Here is an 18,716-nt window from a genome sequence, read left to right as displayed (position 1 = left end):
TGAACATTCACTCACCAAGGTTAACTATTTGATTGTTCTTACAATTAATTTACAACTACGGAAGGGTTGGTGATTTGAGGTTGTTCCTCGATCACTATAATTGAGTTACCGGTTGGAATAGAAAATCTATTTTCCGAGATCAATTCAAAGTCGGAATCAAAATGATGCCTAAAGTTAGAGTTTCTGTTTTTTTTTACTTCGGTACCTAAACTTTTTTTTTCATCTTGGTGCCTAAAGTTGGAGGCTATTCTGCAGTAAATATTTATAGAATAATATTTGAATGTTAAAACATGAGAGAGAATAGAAAGAATTACAAACTTTGTTTTTGAGTTTTGGCTATGTCTTGGTGGCTTTTGGTATGTCTTGCAAATGAAATTTATCACTTATTAATAAGATATAACTATTCAATAAATGCCTATTGGGATAGACACATCTATTAATAATGAACATAACTTATCATGAGGTATTTACTTGAATAATTACAATTTTTATTAATAATAAATTAACATGACCTTTAGTAATGAGACACCACTCATCACATTTGAATTGCGGCCATTCTTGATTAGCAACTAAGTGTTGTAACTTTTGATTATTTAAATATTTTCATTTGTAATTTATTATAACATTATATATCAAGTAAACATTTTAATTAAGTTTAGTATAAGTAAATATCAAATTGTAAAATAAATAACATATATTTATAAGATGATATATTAATAAATTATTTTTAAAAAACTATTTCAATTTATTAAACTGCTTTTCTGTTTTCATTCATATAAAATATATTTTTAGAATCATTCTTCTAGAATATTGTACACGTTTATTTTACTTTTATCATTATTCCCGACATTTCTTCTCTTTCAATTACCACGGTAGTTTAAGCTGGACTGATTGGTTGGATAAAGAATTATGAACTGTTTTGAACTGTAAACCAATAGAAAAACTCATAAAACTAATAAAAGAAGTAATGAAAAACTAAATGAACTCAATCCTAAACCCACTAACCACAGTCCAAATCTCCCAAAATAATTAAATAAAAGTATTATTGTTATTTAAATAAATGTGTTTATAATTTTGTTAAATATTTTTTTTTCTGATTTTATTTTGGAATTTTCCTTTTAATCAGTGAAACAATTGAATAATCTAATCGTTTTCATCACTAATTCCTATTACTTTGTATATAATATGTAATATGCCAATTTAGCCCGGGCTCATAAAAAATAGTAAACCCAAAATAATAAACCAAAGTCCAAAATTATATCATTTGGCCCGATCGGGATGACCCATTACTTGAAAAGGTTGAAGGTCTATCTACAAGCTTGATGCATATGTAAACATAATTTTTAAGGATATGTAATATTAGATATGATATGCAATCTTAGAAGATATGATTTTGTAATCTTAGAGATTTAATTTGTAGATACCTTTTAATCTTAGCCGTTGATGTACTTAATCTGTACCGTTGGATTTGGGGAGGCTCAACTATAAATAGATCCCTCTCCCTTCATTGTAAAGGACGGAAGCGAGGAGTAATAATAATTCTTAAGAGTATTTACTCAAATTTCTCTCTCTCTTGCGTTCTTATTTTGTTGATTTGTGTATAATTTATTTATTGATTTGTACATTGTTGATTTCAAATCTCTTTTTCCCTTATTATTCATTTTCAAATTCATTATTTTCAAATTTGTTTACATTTTATTTGGCCTTATATTTTTTATTTTATACTCTTTGTTTTAAATTGATTGGTTTTTGATTATTGATGCTATTTAATCCTCTATTTGTTATTTTAGTTCTTTTATTATTAAATTAATTATTTTAATATTATTAATACTATTATGTGGCATCATTAATCTTGTATCATTATTATTATTTATTATTATTTTATTTTTATATTCATGCATGCATCGTTTTTATGTAATATATATTATTTTATATATAGTATCGTATGCTTATATATATTTTATACATATGTTTTATTTTATTTTACTTCCTAACATTTATATACATATATATACTTTTATATTTAGTTTCAATTTTTTACTTTTGTATATATGTACATGTATGTATTTATATATTTTCTAATGATATATATATATATATATATATATATATATATATATATATATATATATATACATGTCTATGTTTTTATTTGCTTAAATACAAACTTATATTTTCAACACATATGTTATAATATATATATATATGTATATTTATATATTTTCTTTATTTTCATAAATGCATTATATATATATATATATTGTTATAAATTCTATAGTCCAAAATTTTATATGTAAACTCATGTGTATGTCTTTTATTCTTTATAATTTTATGTATATATTTTGTACCTTTTTTCTCTTTATATTTTTTGTTTATTTCCTTCATTTGCTTCTGATTTATGTTTTCATTTATATTTTGTTCATTTTGGTACTTTACATGTCGTTGTTTTTTATGTACATTAATTTCGTTTATTTCTATGCCATTGTTGTATTCATTATTATATTTTACACTTAATGTAGCATTACATCATTTTTTACTCGATTTTAAAATTTTCAAAATTGAGATAATACTCGTATTTAGGATTTTCAAGGAAATTGAGTCCTAACGTATTGGGTTCCAATTTTCTTCGTTAAATCTAACAATCAAGAATTGCTCATTAATCAAAAAATAAAATGAAAAGCTTGTTGTCGAGAATTTAATATGTTGTATCCTAACGTATTGGATGTGACGTATTGATTTCTCGAGATAAAGATTTTTTTAAAAAAAATAATAACAAAATAAATATTCCAAGTTTATGATTTTGAGAAATTGTGCCCTAACGTATTGGGCCGCGATTTCTTTATAAATCTTAAACAAATGAATATTCTTTTAAATTTTATTACACGAATATTTTGGACTAATTCATTTTTGAGGAATTAGAATGTCGTGCCCTAACGCATTGGGTGTGACATTTTCTTTCTCCGAAATGATAAGAGTCTTAATAAGTAACGTTTTTTAAGTTTTTATTAAGGATGATATTTTTAAATTTTCGACATTAAGACACTAATTAATTAACTAGGTACCAATTTTGGGCATTACGAGGGTGCTAATCCTTCCTCGCACGTAACCGACTCCCGGATCCATTTTTCTAAAACTCGTAGACCAAAGCTATTTTTTAGGTAATCCAATCACACCTCAATAAAAGATTGGTGGCAACTCCCAATTTTTGTTTTTTTAAAGTCGACAACTAATTTTTATTTTTTTCCAAAATAAAAGTTGGTTTCGACAGCTTGGCGACTCCACTGGGAACTTTTTAAAAAAATAAGAGAGTCGAGCCACAAAGTTGATTAATTTTTGTCTTATGGTCGAGAAAATATTTTTTCTTAAAAAAATCATGAGATTCTTTTGCATTCATTATTTTCTTGCTTAATTGATCTTTGCATTATATATTACATGAGTTGAATGATTTTACCCTTTTAAGTGGGAGTGAGAAACTATTCCTTCGTGAGGTTTTCACCTCCGTATAGGATAGTGGATCGCTTTCGGAATACATCGGTACCTATGCCTTCGTGAGATTATCATCTCCGTATAGTCATAGGGAAAATGTGTTCCCCTGAACCGAACTTGATCTATATGAGCCTATAATGGGTGAAGATCGAAGAATCTGCTGGTTCGGGTACGTTACTTTAGAAACCAAACCACATATAGTGAACCTTAGGAACTTGCCCTAGGTAGAGCTATGCCAAACCCCTAGTGGTCACCCGAATAGGTTTTCTATTTATTCTTGCTTTAGCTTTGTACTAACCTGTTTTCTTTTTTGTTGCGATTACATTGGATTTTCATCATAAAAAAGAGGTGTTGATTCACGTTCAGTTGCTAAATAGAGAGCTTGTCATAAGAAAATGAGTTTCTTGATAAAGTGGATGACAATATGGTTGTCTGAATATGGTCTAAGAAAATATGATAAGAGAAGGATGATAGTTTAATGGATGACTACATGACTATGGTTCTGTTGCCCAAGGATTCAAGATGACAAAGATTATTCGAGAGCCGCTGAACTTTCTTAAAGAGAAGCCAACGAGCATCATGCGGATAGTAAGCAACGAGTTGCGACCCGGGTTGAGCAAAAATGAGATAGAAGGGACGTCATTTTTGAAGAGTTCGTGAGATTTATCTTAGCGCTCGAATGAAGAAGAGGATCGAATGTTTCTGCCTATGAGGGTAAGGCCGTATAAATATCTATTTTATGTAAAGAGATTTGTTTTCTAGTAAAGTTTTCTAAATGGAATTAAATCAGAATCAACGTCTCTTTATGCATTCATTGCATGCATTCGCATCACATGACATCATACACATTAAAGTCCACTAAAAGAGCCTAATCGATTAAAATCATTCCTCAGTTAACCTGGAAACCAACCAACCTACCAAACACCGCTACGGTACTCGATCAAAAACAAAAGACATGGACCAAATGATGGAAAGACTAGAACAGTTCCAAAAAGAAATGCAAGATCAACTTCAGCAACAAATGAAGGAGCAACTTGAAAAGATTCAACAAAATATGTTGGACAAAATGATGGAATCTCAGGGGAATATGATGGCTAAGTTGACTCAGTTGCTGACTGGAGGAATTGATAAAGGCAAAAGCTCTGTGCTTAATGTTAAAGAAGGAGACAGTGAGGGACCTGTTTATCCCCCAGGCTTTACCCCTCAGCATGTTGAAGTGTATCCGCGCAAATTTTCTGTCACCATCAATCCCCAGCAGTTTTAGGCCGGTGCTGTAACACCAATGAATTTTCAAGCAGGACCAGGCTCTAACCCCAGAGACAACCTTGTTAATCTTGCTATCTCTGATTTCGACGAAACAGCTGAAAAAGAGAAAATGAAGGATGAACTGCCAAAACAGCTAGAAGAAAAGTATAAATGGCTGGAAGGGAAATTTAAAGCAATGGAAAGTGCTGAGAGCTACTATGGGATTGATGCTAAAGAATTAACATTGGTTTCAGATTTAGTACTCCCTTACAAATTCAAAATGCCCAAGTTTGAGAAGTATAATGGAACTAGTAGTCCCGAAGCCCATATTACTATGTTTTGTAGGCGGATGACTGGGTATGTTAGTAATGACCAGTTGCTGATACATTGTTTCCAGGATAGCCTCACAGGGGCAGCGTCCAAGTGGTACAATCAATTGAGTCGTACCAAGATTAATTCATGGAGAGATTTAGCACAGGCATTAATAAAGCAGTACAATCATGTAACTGACCTGGTACCTGATAGACTCACTCTACAAAACATGAAAAAGAAGCCCGAGAAAGTTTTAGGCAATATGCACAGAGGTGGATGGAGGTCGTCGTCCAAGTTCAGCCACCTCTCCTAGAAAAGGGAAATGACAATGCTATTCATAAATACATTGAAAGCTCCATTCATCACACATATGTTAGGGAGTGCCATAAAAATATTTTCTGACATAATCATGAATGGTGAAATGTTTGAAAGCGCCATAAGGAGTGGAAAGATTGATGGTGGAGGAAATAATAGAAGGCAAGCCTCAAAAGAAAAAGAAAAAGAAAAAGAGGTGAACATCATGAATATGTACAGCAAATCGATTGCTAATCAGCAGAGTTCATCAATACAAGAATCATGTGTGAAGCAATGTACTGAAAATTTCCAGTTCACGCCAATTCCAATGTCGTACAAGGAGCTGTATCAAAGCTTATTCGATGCGCATGTTGTTTCTCCTTTACATGTGAAGCCTCCACAGCCTCCGTATGCCAAATGGTACGACGCAAGTGCACAATGCGATTATCATACGGGAATTATGGGACACTCAATAGAGAATTACATTACCTTTAAAAAGCTAGTTGAAAAATTCATCAACATGGGTATTGTCAAGTTGGATGGCTCATTTAATGCAGAAAATTCGCTACCCAATCATGATTGACAATGGGGTGAATGCAATATATGAGGAAATGTTGGGAAGTTCACATCAATGACATATAGGGAGACACAAATGAAAGGGGGACATTGTTAGATATCCACCCTTATAAATTTGGAAATGTTCAAAGTAATTAAACTGCGGAAGAAATCCCTGTAATTTTTAGAGCTTATTTAGAGTAATGTTCAGAACATTTTTGTTGTTTTTAGCCTAAAAATGATGGAAATTCCTTTTGTGAAATAGGCTCATATCTGAACGTCATTATTCTAATAAAATACATCTTTACATTCATTTTTGAGCCAATATTTTTTCATTCTTTTTGAAATAATTATTCTTTCATTCTTTTGGATTTTCTTCCATATCATTCTTTCATTTATAATTATATTGTACAAATAGTTATTCATAAATACATTCTTTTGTATATTCTTTTATATTGGGTCTCCAGATATCAATAACATGAGTGACGCTGCTACAAGCTTAGAATTTCCTTTTGAGCAAGGCATGTGTTTAGAGGGATTTCAGGACTTTGAAGATGACATAGATTGTAGCCTATTTTCGGACATGTTAAAGATGGTAGAACAAGTCGAGAAACGGATCTTACCCTACAAAGAATCATTGGGATACATGACTTCTCCTTATGTGGGGCATGAAGGTCATTTGGTCAATCTCGCCAAAAGAGTCTGAAGGTCATTGATTCATCTTTGTGATCGTCAGTTACTTTACTAAATGAATGAAAGCTGCTTCATATGCTAATGTCAAAAAGTCGACAGTTAGCAAATTCGTAAAAAATCATATCACTATGGAACGCCAAAAGGATCATATCTGGCAATGTACTAAATTTGAACAATAGCATAATATCAAAAGTTTACAGTCTGTTCACGATTAATGCCATATCGTCCAAAAAAAGATGGCGCAAAAAAAAACTCTACCGGGGCAATGCCTTTCTCTTGGTCCCATCGCGGTTTTGCCTATTGAAGATAAAATTCTTTCTGAGTTTTTGAATCCAATTCTGATTGAAGAGGAATGTTCAAAGTTGTCTATCATGGTTAAATGCGTCAAAAGCAAATGATGCAAGTTCACAAAAAAGGTCCGTCCTAGAGAATTCCTTGAGAGGGACCTAGTATTAAAGAAGATCCTTCCCATACAAAAAGAACTTCATCCCAAGCTGGGAAGGACCTTATGTGGAAGACCTTATTTGGAAAAGCGTCGATTTTGATCAAAAGGGATAACAAGGATATGCCTAATCCTATGAGTTCAGATTCAATCAGAAATATTTCAAAAAAAAAACAAAACAAAACAAAAAAATAGATAAAAGAAGAAAGAAAATGGAGAGGCCAAGGTGAAAACCCGCAAAGGGCACATTGAGAACAAAGGGGATTTGAGTTGAAACCCAAAAAGGGCGGCTCAAATATTGATCAGAATGGGGCATGAGGTGATCAGAGCAGTTCAAATTTTGATTAGATTGGGGCATATGATGATATTAAATCAACAGGAAAGGGTAGACAACATCTTGGGACATCGACAGAGTACTGTAGATCTCTTAAACACATGTCAAACTCAGAAAGTTTGTATTGAGAAGTTCAAGTTGCGATATCTAGGGCATCCAATTTTTATATTGAATTTGTTATTTTTGGAATACTTCATTGTTTTCCAAGATACACATTCCCAATCAATTTCTTTGTTATCATTATTTACTATTTTTTGATAATTTATTCCTTTCGAGCTATACTCAGAACCAATTGTATTCTCATCTATTGCTATACCCTTTTTGCAAGCATGTTGCATTGGAGTAATGATTAATGGAATAATAAAACTTTCACAAGGGAAGTTTGGCATATTACTCTAGAAGTTTCTAAATAATACAAGAACCTGAAACAGGACTATTGTTTAGAACGCACCATATTTAAAGGTTGGAAATCTGAAAAGGAAGAGTCTAAATTAGGACTTTCTCTTCGGATTTTGTTGTTAAAAACATTGATTGAACAAAATGACAAAGCTTAAATAAATAAGTAAGCAATGATCACCAGACAGTAGGAAGAGGTTTCCTCAGAGAAGAAAGCCTTCATTTATGCATGAGCCTTTGGTACGATACCCTGGGAATGGTGTAAGGAACCAGAGAGATTTAGATCCTGTATCCTTGAATTGTGATAGGAGAGGATCGAGAAAAAGCCATATATTCCTACCTTTGAGTTACAGTGGGAGAATGACGGTACAAATTTTGTGCCCCAATGGATTGAACTTTGAGGTTTACAGTGGGGGGCAACCTGACTAAATGTTTCTTCAGAAAAGCCAGCCAAGCAAGAAGGCGTTGTAGTACATCAGTGTTAAAGCCTTAATAAACTTCGAGCAATGGCAACCTAAGTGGGATCATTCTCGGAAAATTTTTTTTAAAAATTATACATTCGTGCAAACACCATTCACACATGTCTAGTTAGGAGCATTTGATTCATTTTATGCCATCCTAATCATTAGGCATAATTAGGTTCATTATACAGGTCATGTTCTCCAGAGAGCAGATCAGTGAAGATAACAGATCTTGCCTTCCTGCACCGACAGCGAAACAGATCGAAGACACCAACCTTGCTTCCCTGGGTTGTAGCGGAACAGGTTAAAAATAGCAGATCTTGCCTTCCTGCACCGACAGCGAAGCAGATCGAAGACACTAGCCTTGCCTCACTGGGTTGCAACGGAGCAGGTTAAAAATAGCAGATCTTGCCTTCCTGCACCAACAGCGAAGCAGATCGAAGACACCAGCCTTCCCTCCCTGGGTTGCAGCAGAGCAGGTTAAAAATTACAGATCTTGCCTTCCTGCACCGACAGCGAAGCAGATCGAAGACACCGACCTTGCCTCTCTGGGTTGTAGCGGAGTAGGTTAAAAATAGCAGATCTTGCCTTCCTGCACCGATAGTGAAGCAGATCGAAGACACCAGCCTTGCCTCCCTGGGTTGCAGCGGAGCAGGTTAAAAATAGCAGATCTTGCCTTCCTGCACCGACAGCGAAACAGATCGATGACCCCAGCCCTATCTCCCTGGACAGCAGTGGAATAGGTTGAAGATTGTAAGTCCTATCTCCCTGGTCAGCAATGGAATAGGTTGAAGATTGTGATCCTATCTCCCTGAGCAACAGTGGAGTAGGTTGAAAATAACAGATCTTGCCTTCCTTACTGGCAGTGAAGCAGATCGAAGACATCAGTCTTATCGCCTTGACATTGCAATGGAAAATATTGAAGCCACAACGGTGAATCTTCTTTCCCTAGCGTTGTAGCGGAGCAGATTGAAGCCACGACGACGAATCTTATCTCCCTGGCGTTAAGGCTTGGATTAGCTAAAGTGGAGCGGATTGAAGCTGTGGGCAGTGAATCCTATCTCTTTGGCATTACAGTGGAGCAGATTGAAACCACGACGGTGAATCTTACTCCCCTGGCGGTGTAGTGGAACAGATTGAAGCTACGACGGTGAATCTTGTTTCCCCAACATTGCAATTTAAAAGACTGAAGATGGCGAATCTTATCTCCCTGAAGTTGTAGTGGAGCAGATTAAAGCCAATAATCCTATCTCCCTGAAGTCGCAGTGGAGCGGATTAAAAGCACAGATCTTATCTCTCTGAAGTTGCAGAGAGCAGATCGCATCTAGTCTTATCTCCCTGAAGTTGCAGTGGAGCAGACTAAGTAAGCAAGCCTTATCCTCCTGAAGTTGTAGTGAGGCAGACTAAAGATGGCGAATCTTATCTCCCTGAAGTTGTAGTGGAGTAGATAAAGCCAATAATCCTATCTCCCTGAAGTTGCAGTGGAGTGGATTAAAATCACAGATCTTATCTCTCTAAAGTTGTAGAGAGCAGATCGCATTGGGTCTTATCTCCCTGAAGTTGCAGTGGAACAGACCCAAGAAAGCGAGTCTTATCTCCCTGAAGTTGCAGTGGAGCAGACCCAAGAAAGCGAGTCTTATCTCCCTGAAGTTGCAGTGGAGCAGACTCAAGAAATCAAGTCTTATCCCCCTGAAACTGCAGTGGGGCAGACTAAATAAACAAATCTCATCTCCCTAAAGTTGTAGTGGAGTGTATTAGAATCTCTCTGAAATTACAGTAGAGCAGATCACATCAAATTCATCTTTAAAGTTGCAGCAGATCAAGTTGAAGCTATAAGTCTTATCTCCCTGGAATTGCAGTGAAGCAGATTAAAGATAACAAATTTTGAAAAACTACAACGTGCAAATCCTATCTCCCTGGCATTGCAGTGGAGTAGGTTGAAGCACCAGTTCCTATACCTCTAAAGATGCAGTAAAGTCTAGCACGGCCAAGTAAAATTGGCCATTTCTAAAGTCTTTGCTCCGTTCTCGTTACACGATAATGAGCAAAGAGGGGCAGTTGTAATAGGCCAATTTAGCCCGGGCTCATAAAAAATAATAACCCAAAATAATAAAACAAAGTCCAAAATTATATCATTTGGCCCGATCGGGATGGCCCATTACTTGAAAAGGTTGAAGGTCTATCTACAAGCTTGATGCATATGGAAACATAATCTTCAAGGATATGCAATCTTAGATATGATATGCAATCTTAGAAGATATGATTTTGTAATCTTAGAGATTTAATTTGTAGATACCTTTTAATCTTAGCCGTTGATGTACTTAATCTGTACTGTTGGATTTGGGGAGGCTCAACTATAAATAGATCCCTCTCCCTTCATTGTAAAGGACGGAAGCAGGGAGTAATAATAATTCTTAAGAGTATTTACTCAAATTTCTCTCTCTCTTACGTTCTTATTTTGTTGATTTGTGTATAATTTATTTATTGATTTGTATATTGTTGATTTCAAATCTCTTTTTCCCTTATTATTCATTTTCAAATTCATTATTTTCAAATTTGTTTACATTTTATTTGGCCTTATATTTTTTATTTTATACTCTTTGTTTTAAATTCATTGGTCTTTGATTATTGATGCTATTTAATCATCTATTTGTTATTTTAGTTTTTTATTAAATTAATTATTTTAATATTATTAATACTATTATGTGGCATCATTAATCTTGTATCATTATTATTATTATTTATTATTTTTATTTTTATATTCATGCATGCATCGTTTTTATGTAATATATATATTGTTTTATATATAGTATCATATGCTTATATATATTTTATAGATATGTTTTTATTTTTATTTTACTTCCTAACTTTTATATACATATATATACTTTTATATTTAGTTTCAATTTTTTTACTTTTGTATATATGTACATGTATGTATTTATATATTTTCTAATGAATATTATATATATATATATATATATATATATATATATATATATATATATATATATATATATACATGCCTATGTTTTTTATTTGCTTAAATACAAACTTATATTTTCAGCACATATGTTATAATATATATATATATATGTATATATATATATTTTCTTTATTTTCATAAATGCATTATATATATTTTGTTATAAATTCTATAGTCCAAAATTTTATATGTAAACTCATGTGTATGTCTTTTATTCTTTATAATTTTATGTATATATTTTGTACCTTTTTTCTCTTTATATTTTTTGTTTATTTCCTTCATTTGTTTATTGATTTATGTTTTCATTTATATTTTGTTCATTTTGGTACTTTACATGTCGTTGTTTTTTATGTACATTAAATTCGTTTATTTCTATGCCATTGTTGTATTTATTATTATATTTTACACTTAATGTAGCATTACATCATTTTTTACTCGATTTTAAAATTTTCAAAATTGAGATAATACTCGTATTTAGGATTTTCAAGGAAATTGAGCCCTAACGTATTGGGTTCCAATTTTCTTCGTTAAATCTAACAATCGAGAATTGCTCATTAATCAAAAATAAAATGAAAAGATTGTTGTCGGGAATTTAATATGTTATATCCTAACGTATTGAATATGATGTATTGATTTCTCGAGACAAAGATTTTTTTTTTAAATAATAACAAAATAAATATTCCAAGTTTCGGATTTTGAGAAATTGTGCCCTAACGTATTGGGTCGCGATTTCTTTATAAATCTTAAACAAATGAATATTCTTTTAAATTTTATTACACGAGTATCTTGGACTAATTCATTTTTGAGGAATTAGAATGTCGTGCCCTAACACATTGGGTGTGACATTTTCTTTCTCCGAAATGATAAGAGTCTTAATAAGTAACGTTTTTTAAGTTTTTATTAAGGATTATATTTTTAAATTTTCGACATTAAGACACTAATTAATTAACTAGGTACCAATTTTGGGCGTTACGAGGGTGCTAATCCTTCCTCGCACGTAACCGACTCCCGGATCCATTTTTCTAAAACTCGTAAACTAAAGCTATTTTTTAGGTGATCCAATCACACCTCAATAAAAGATTGGTGGCAACTCTCAATTTTTGTTTTTTTAAAGTTGACAACTAATTTTTGTTTTTTTCCAAAACAAAAGTTGTTTCGACATTATATATATGTGTGTGTGTTTGTGTGTGTTTCACTCACAGAGTAAGCGAACATAAAATTAGTATAAAATAAATTTAAAACTTTCGTGTATCATTTTAATGTTATAACGATTTTGTTGGTTCCAAATAATAACTTCCACCAACTTTGTTAAAATGCAAATTTGTAACTATATTTTTGAAATTTATCATTATATTTTATTTTGACAAATATTAGATTCAAATGTAAATTTTCCATTATGAATATTAAAATTTGTCACCACTATACTTTATTTTTATCAATATTTACCATTAAACTTACTACACAACTTTTATGTGATTGAATCTTACAACTAAACTTTAAATTTTACGAATTGGTTAATATTAAGTTAATTTATAAAATATTAAAAGATAATAAATTAACATAGAATTTTTATTTAATAAAAGAAAGACTTGAAAAATGAAAATGAAAAATAAAAAGGTTATGTTCATTTCTTTTTTTAGAAATAACTGTTTTTTTATAAATTATTGATTTAATATTTTAAAGTAATAAATCATAATGTTAATTTTGATCTAATTTGTCTTCAAAATATCTTTAAATCAGGCAAATTGATTTGAGCTTTTTGTTCATATAGAATGGTGGGTAGAAGTTGTAAAACACTTTTACTTTCTGCTCAATTTTAATGATAAAATATTGGATTAGATAAAACCAACGACCTAGAGAGTGGGATTCAGAGAGGTTATGAGAATTTTAAGTATGTATTTATTTCAACTTTTATACATAATTAGAAAAGACACAAATGTCTACCCATATTCTTTAAATAAAATTTACTCTCTCAGCGCTCAGCTATCACATTGACATTATATCATACAGAAACGAAGCATGATTAATACCCAGATATGGTCCCACCCCACACACAAATACATGCATTACAAAACATGTAAATTGAGCTGTAAATTGCATTTTACAAGAGTATAATATAGATATGATTACATGCATCACAAAACATGTAAATCATAGTGAAGCAGGAAGCTAGGGTCAATATAACAGAATACACTCGTAATCAGAGAGAGAGATCAGGTCACACACCCGACCCAGAGATGGACAACAAAAGAAAGAACCATTAACACAAGTTATAACAAAAGAAAACTGCAGTTCACTACATCGGGAAGCAGCTCATACCTTACTTGTTTCTCAATGGCATTCAAAATCTCCTTTACCTCTTAAGCTTCTTCCTCTCCTATAGTCAATCTCTGCATCAGAGCTAGACAAGCCTAGTTGATATTTCCTGCTCCTTGATGAACTCTTCTTCAAGTATATATCCTCTTCATCAGTCAAGGTATGGTTGATAGGCGTACTTGATCCTGAGACATCACCCACCTGCCTCCTTGATTTCTGATCTGCACCATATTAGGAGAGAACGTTACTGAAATTTCATGCAGCAGGGCACAATAACTATCTTCATGACTGAAATGAAGCATAAACTCGTTCAAATACCAAGACGAAGTAATATATATATATGCCCTATTCATTATTTAGAAATTATGCAATAGATGAAATCCAGAATGCTTAGAAGGTTAAATATGAAAATGCCACATTCTCAGTAAAATTTTGGTCCCATGATTTCTCCACAACCAACAGCCAGAATAATAAATGAACTTTAAATCAACTAGAGGGCATTTTACCTTCGTATCCATTGCATGCAACTTGCACATCATGGTGTACAGCCCAATTGACAATATCAGATTTTGATTTTCCTTTCTTCTCATCCAGAAAGTTTTCCTGTATCCTATCTGTCTTTGATCCTTTGGCAATCGATGCAGGTTCTGTACTTTCTTCAAAAGCAGGTTTATCTATAGGAAAAGGTCTCATTGTAAATGAATCATCTGTAACATCAGTAATCTCCACATATTGGGTAGTGGTGATTATTTCATCTGCACTAAATCCAAAGGAGGCTCTGTAAGCTTCAAGTTCTTCTACATCTTGCTTAGGACTTTTACTCTGCTTATTTTGATGCCCACTGCAACTGGTAGGGTAAACATCTGAATCCTTTGAAACACTTAATCTCCCACCAGCATGTGGAAGTGGGTTCTGATCCAGATAGAATTCAGCAAATGTAGCAGGGCAAAAGAAATTAGTATCTTGAGACCCTATGGAGGAACCAGTTACATCGTGCCCAAATAGCCTGCCAGAACCACTCCTAGAATGTTTGCCATTCTGGGGAGAAATTGAAGGATCCCATTGCGGAGGGAACTCCCGTTCAGGAAAGGATGATGACAAACAGTCAGCTGAGGTCCTAGAGATTGGTGATCTGAGGCTACTGGCAGGACTGCCAGGGTACAGTGAATATGTAGCTTGAAGATCATTTGCAGCAATATAATTAGTCTTATTAGCACTTTCAAGATCTGCAGAAGATGTCAAGAACCGTGCAAAAGGGACATCAGGTGAAGAGGGCGTAGTCAGGTGGGCCAACTCAGGAGGGGGAGTGAGAGGAGCGGTGGAAGGCTCAGTAGTAAAGGTTGAGAAAACAGGAGGAGAAACTAGTTGTGTCTCATGGGCATATGGTCCAGTGGCAAACATTGTGGATGATGGTCCTCCAGGTGAGTTAGCCGATAATGACAAGAAGCAACTTGGTGATTGAGCTGTTGAAGGGAGTGCAGAATTTGTAAATGACGCTGGAGAAGAAGGTGGTGCTAGAAGAGATGGAGCTAACGTAGTAGCTTGGTTGGTCAACCCAGCAACAGCCTGAGTACCATTATTAGGCTGGGTGGCTGATGCATTGCCCTCAGGCATACGAGATGCAGGTACAATACGCTTTCCACCTTTCTGTGTACCACCAAAACAGGAAAACGCCCCCCAGCATCCTCCCCATCTCTTCTGCTGACAAGATTAAACATTGAAAGGTTATTTCAGATCCTCAATAGTCAATAAGAAAAAAAAAATTGAAATTAAACAAGTTAAAACTAGCAACCCTCATAGTTTCTACAAAAGCCAGACAAATTCAGAAAAACATAATCAAGCGCTACAAATATATCTAAACCTACTGGCTACTGCAACATTAAAAGATGGCACATATAACAAATACCCAGAATTTTCAGAATCCATGTACAAGAAATAAAGAATCTGTAACACACTTGGGAAATAATATATATTTAAAAAAAAGTGAGCACCATTGAAGCATAGATATATACAATATATGTTATATACCGACAGATCACATAAAAATCTTTTTGGAGATGTGTCAAAAGATTTTGCACATAGAGACACATCTCACATGCACACACGTTACGAAAGAGAGGGAGCAAATCCTTACAGAGATGAGAGACTGAGCGGTGTGTGCAGGTAAAACCAAACTATAAATGATAACCCAAAGCCAGGTATGGTAATTCTACCTAATAACCCAAAACAGAAAACTCATGTTCCCTGAACGAGAACAAGAATTTTATGTAAAAGAAAATGAGCGCCAGTCTAGAAGAATGCAACCCTAAACCCTAAACTTAGGCATGGTTAAGGGATCTATGTATTTTAAATAGTTAACTGTAATTAACAAAAATTCTTTGGTAAACAAGATTTGAACAAGCCAAGCAGTAAGGAAGTGGTGAAGTAGTTGGATCTATAGATTGAACAAGAGTGCAATATGTATGGTTTCAAAAAATAAAATTTAAAAATTTAAAAAATCTGACGACTGGTGACAATTCAACAAAACAAAACAAAACAAAACAAAAAGCCAATTAACCACACCAAGAATCCAGCATTTCATCAAGAGTGTAGGTCTCAATCAAATGGGCCCAGCTTAGATAAAAATTATCTTCTTCTTCAGATCAGTTTAAATTTTCTTTTTTTACTATTTTTTTTTCTAAGAAACAAGAAACACAACACCAGCATATTACAAGTAGCAAGCAAATCTAAGCAGAGTAGACGCCAGTAGTAATAAGAAGCAATAGGAAAAAAGAAATCAGATCTGAGACAAAATTGGAGGCATAAGGAACAGATCTAAACAACAAGGTACCAAAAAACCGTACCCGTTCTTGCTGAGGGAACCTGTTCTGCTCGGAACCCATGAGGGGCGGCGGTTTCTTTCTTTCCTTTTACTCGGAATTAAGAAGTTAGTTTTGATATAGGAGCAGCAGGAGTATGAAAAGAAAACATATGAAATGGTAGAAGAAAGCTAAATTAAGAGGAGGAGGTTTGAAGAAGCCATCATTCATTACATTTCTTTCACTAACATTTGGAAGATGAAGAAGAGCAACAACACTCCTTTACTCTTTACTCTTTACACTGCTCTAGGCCTGGCCTGCTACTTGCTTACCTTTTTTTTTTTCTTCGTCTTTTAGTTTTATTAATATTAAATTGTGATTGGATATATATATTGATTAGAGGCAGAGTGTGAAATTAGGAAGAAAGTGGGAATTAATTAAAGTAGAGTGGAGGCATGACATTCCAGTGGGCCTCAATTCATGGATACTTCCTCTACCACTAATTATGACTATGGTCATCTACTTAAATTAGTTATCACATCTTCCATTTTTATACTAGAAATTAGATATTAAGAAGAAAAATATCAAGAAATCGAAGGGAAGCTATCAACTTTTGAGTCTGTTACTTTTTGTTTTGTTTCATACTACAATATGTTCATCATCATATTAAATTTTTAATTATGAAATGAATTAGATGTTTCAAAAGTAAAATACATTGTTAACTAGTAAGCTTAGTATAATTACTTAATTCTTAAGTAAATGATTGTGGGGTTATGCCTCCTATTTTTCAGTAATTTATCACACATTTAAGTACTAGTTTTTACAAGTTTTCAGAGAATTTTATGTTTAGATTTTGAGGATCCTTATTTCGGGTTTCGGGGTTTAGTTTTATCTCTATCTTTTGTACTCTTCGTTTTTGCCGTTTTAGTGAAATTATCTTTGCCCGTGGTTTTTTATCATCTTCGGAAAAGTTTTTTCACGTAAAATATTTGTATTCGATCTTTTCAATTTCTTTATTACTTAACCGAGTTTATCGCTAACAACGATTTTAGAATCAAATTTGTATTATTATAATAAAAAGAAAATAATAATAACATCACATGGCATAGAAATAACACAAATATGCAATATATATATATATATATATATATATATATACAAATGTATCAAAATTTTGTGAGAACCATAAAATTAAATTTAATGTAAAACTTGATAAATTAATATCATCATGTCAAATCATAAAAATAAAAATTAGGATACACTTGTTTCATGGAAAATGACTTATAATATTTCCTGCATTTTCTTATGTTTGTTTCATGAAAATAACTTGATTAACTGAAAATGACTTACAATCAACTACAAATAAGCTCATTTTATTGTAAATTTACTTACCATTTTGAAAAGCATAAGTCGTTTTACAAAAAGAGCACATCTATGAGCAAACCTAATATTATTATATTATTAATAATTTTATTTTAATTTTAAAAATTTAAAATATTAAAATCAATATTCTAATGCTCAAAACACATATTTAATTATTTCTATTTAATAATATAATAAATTATTAATATAATTTATTATTTTAATAATTTTAATACTACAATTTTATTTTAATAATAAAATTTAACAATAATAATTTTAAATTTTAAATAATATATTTATTAAAAATATTTGTATTTATATTTTAATAATAAATATATATTACAATTTGTAAATATTTAATAATCAATATAAAATATGAATATTTTAATTATATAAATATGAATATTTGTTTAAATCATGTTTTGTTTCATTTATCCCTTCCAGTTTAATGTGTCGCTATCCATTCTCATATATGTAATATATTTAATTTATATTAATTTTTAATTAGACATTTTATTATTAAGTTTATATATGATATTAGTTATTATAAAAATATTATTTTTTATAAAATAAATTTCAATTGTTAAAAGAAAATGCTAATATAATATTTTGTAACAAATATACTTATATTGTGTATGTTTCACTAACAACAAATTTTAGAAAATTATTTCAAGAAAATTTGCCAAATAATGGAAAATATTTTACACATAATCATCCAAACATTGGAAAATATCAACTTTTTCATAAAATAAATCCATTTTCTAGAAATTAGTTTTCGAAAGTTGTTTCAATGAAATAAACACAACATTATATGTGGAAGCATACCTCTATGCAAGGCCCAATAGGCGTAGAATTGGATCTGAATTGCGTAACTAGTTGGTTGTGTTCTTTATTTTACTTTTCCAATTTTAAGTTGTTTTTAGTAGTTGCAATTCACATAACAAATTTACTGGTACACTTGCACTATTGGTAATTCTATATAAGGTAATATTCTTCATCCAAACATGAGAATATACTTCTAAAATGTAAAATTACC

At 32.2% G+C, this 18,716-nt stretch overlaps 1 protein-coding gene across 2 annotated transcripts; it reads right to left on the bottom strand.

The window, feature by feature from the left end:
• Window positions 1-13,266: 13,266 nt before the first annotated feature.
• Window positions 13,267-16,685, bottom strand: LOC105783096 (uncharacterized protein At1g76660). 2 transcript variants are annotated; one of them, XM_012608300.2, is made up of 3 exons: window positions 16,364-16,685; window positions 14,027-15,221; window positions 13,267-13,741 (listed from the first exon to the last, which is right to left on the bottom strand). In XM_012608300.2, the coding sequence occupies exons 1-3, from the start codon at window positions 16,400-16,402 to the stop codon at window positions 13,536-13,538; spliced, it is 1,440 nt and encodes a 479-aa protein (XP_012463754.1). In that variant the 5' UTR covers window positions 16,403-16,685; the 3' UTR covers window positions 13,267-13,535. The 2 variants fall into 2 exon arrangements, with proteins under 2 accessions (XP_012463754.1, XP_012463764.1); XM_012608310.2 differs by having other exon boundaries at window positions 14,027-15,218.
• Between the last annotated feature and the right edge of the window lie 2,031 nt (window positions 16,686-18,716).

Source organism: Gossypium raimondii, chromosome 1 (assembly GCF_025698545.1).
Source record: "Gossypium raimondii isolate GPD5lz chromosome 1, ASM2569854v1, whole genome shotgun sequence".
NCBI classification, from domain to species: Eukaryota; Viridiplantae; Streptophyta; class Magnoliopsida; order Malvales; family Malvaceae; genus Gossypium; species Gossypium raimondii.
This window is presented reverse-complemented; position numbering and strand designations above follow the sequence as displayed.

Bases quoted from the DNA above. Each gene is read 5' to 3' on its own strand.
- LOC105783096 (XM_012608300.2), bottom strand. From the start codon at position 16,402: ATGGGTTCCGAGCAGAACAGGTTCCCTCAGCAAGAACGG. The intron at 15,222-16,363 runs GTACGGTTTTTT...TAATCTTGTCAG, and splicing joins GGTTCCCTCAGCAAGAACGG to CAGAAGAGATGGGGAGGATG. The intron at 13,742-14,026 runs GTAAAATGCCCT...AATATGGTGCAG, and splicing joins TGCATGCAATGGATACGAAG to ATCAGAAATCAAGGAGGCAG.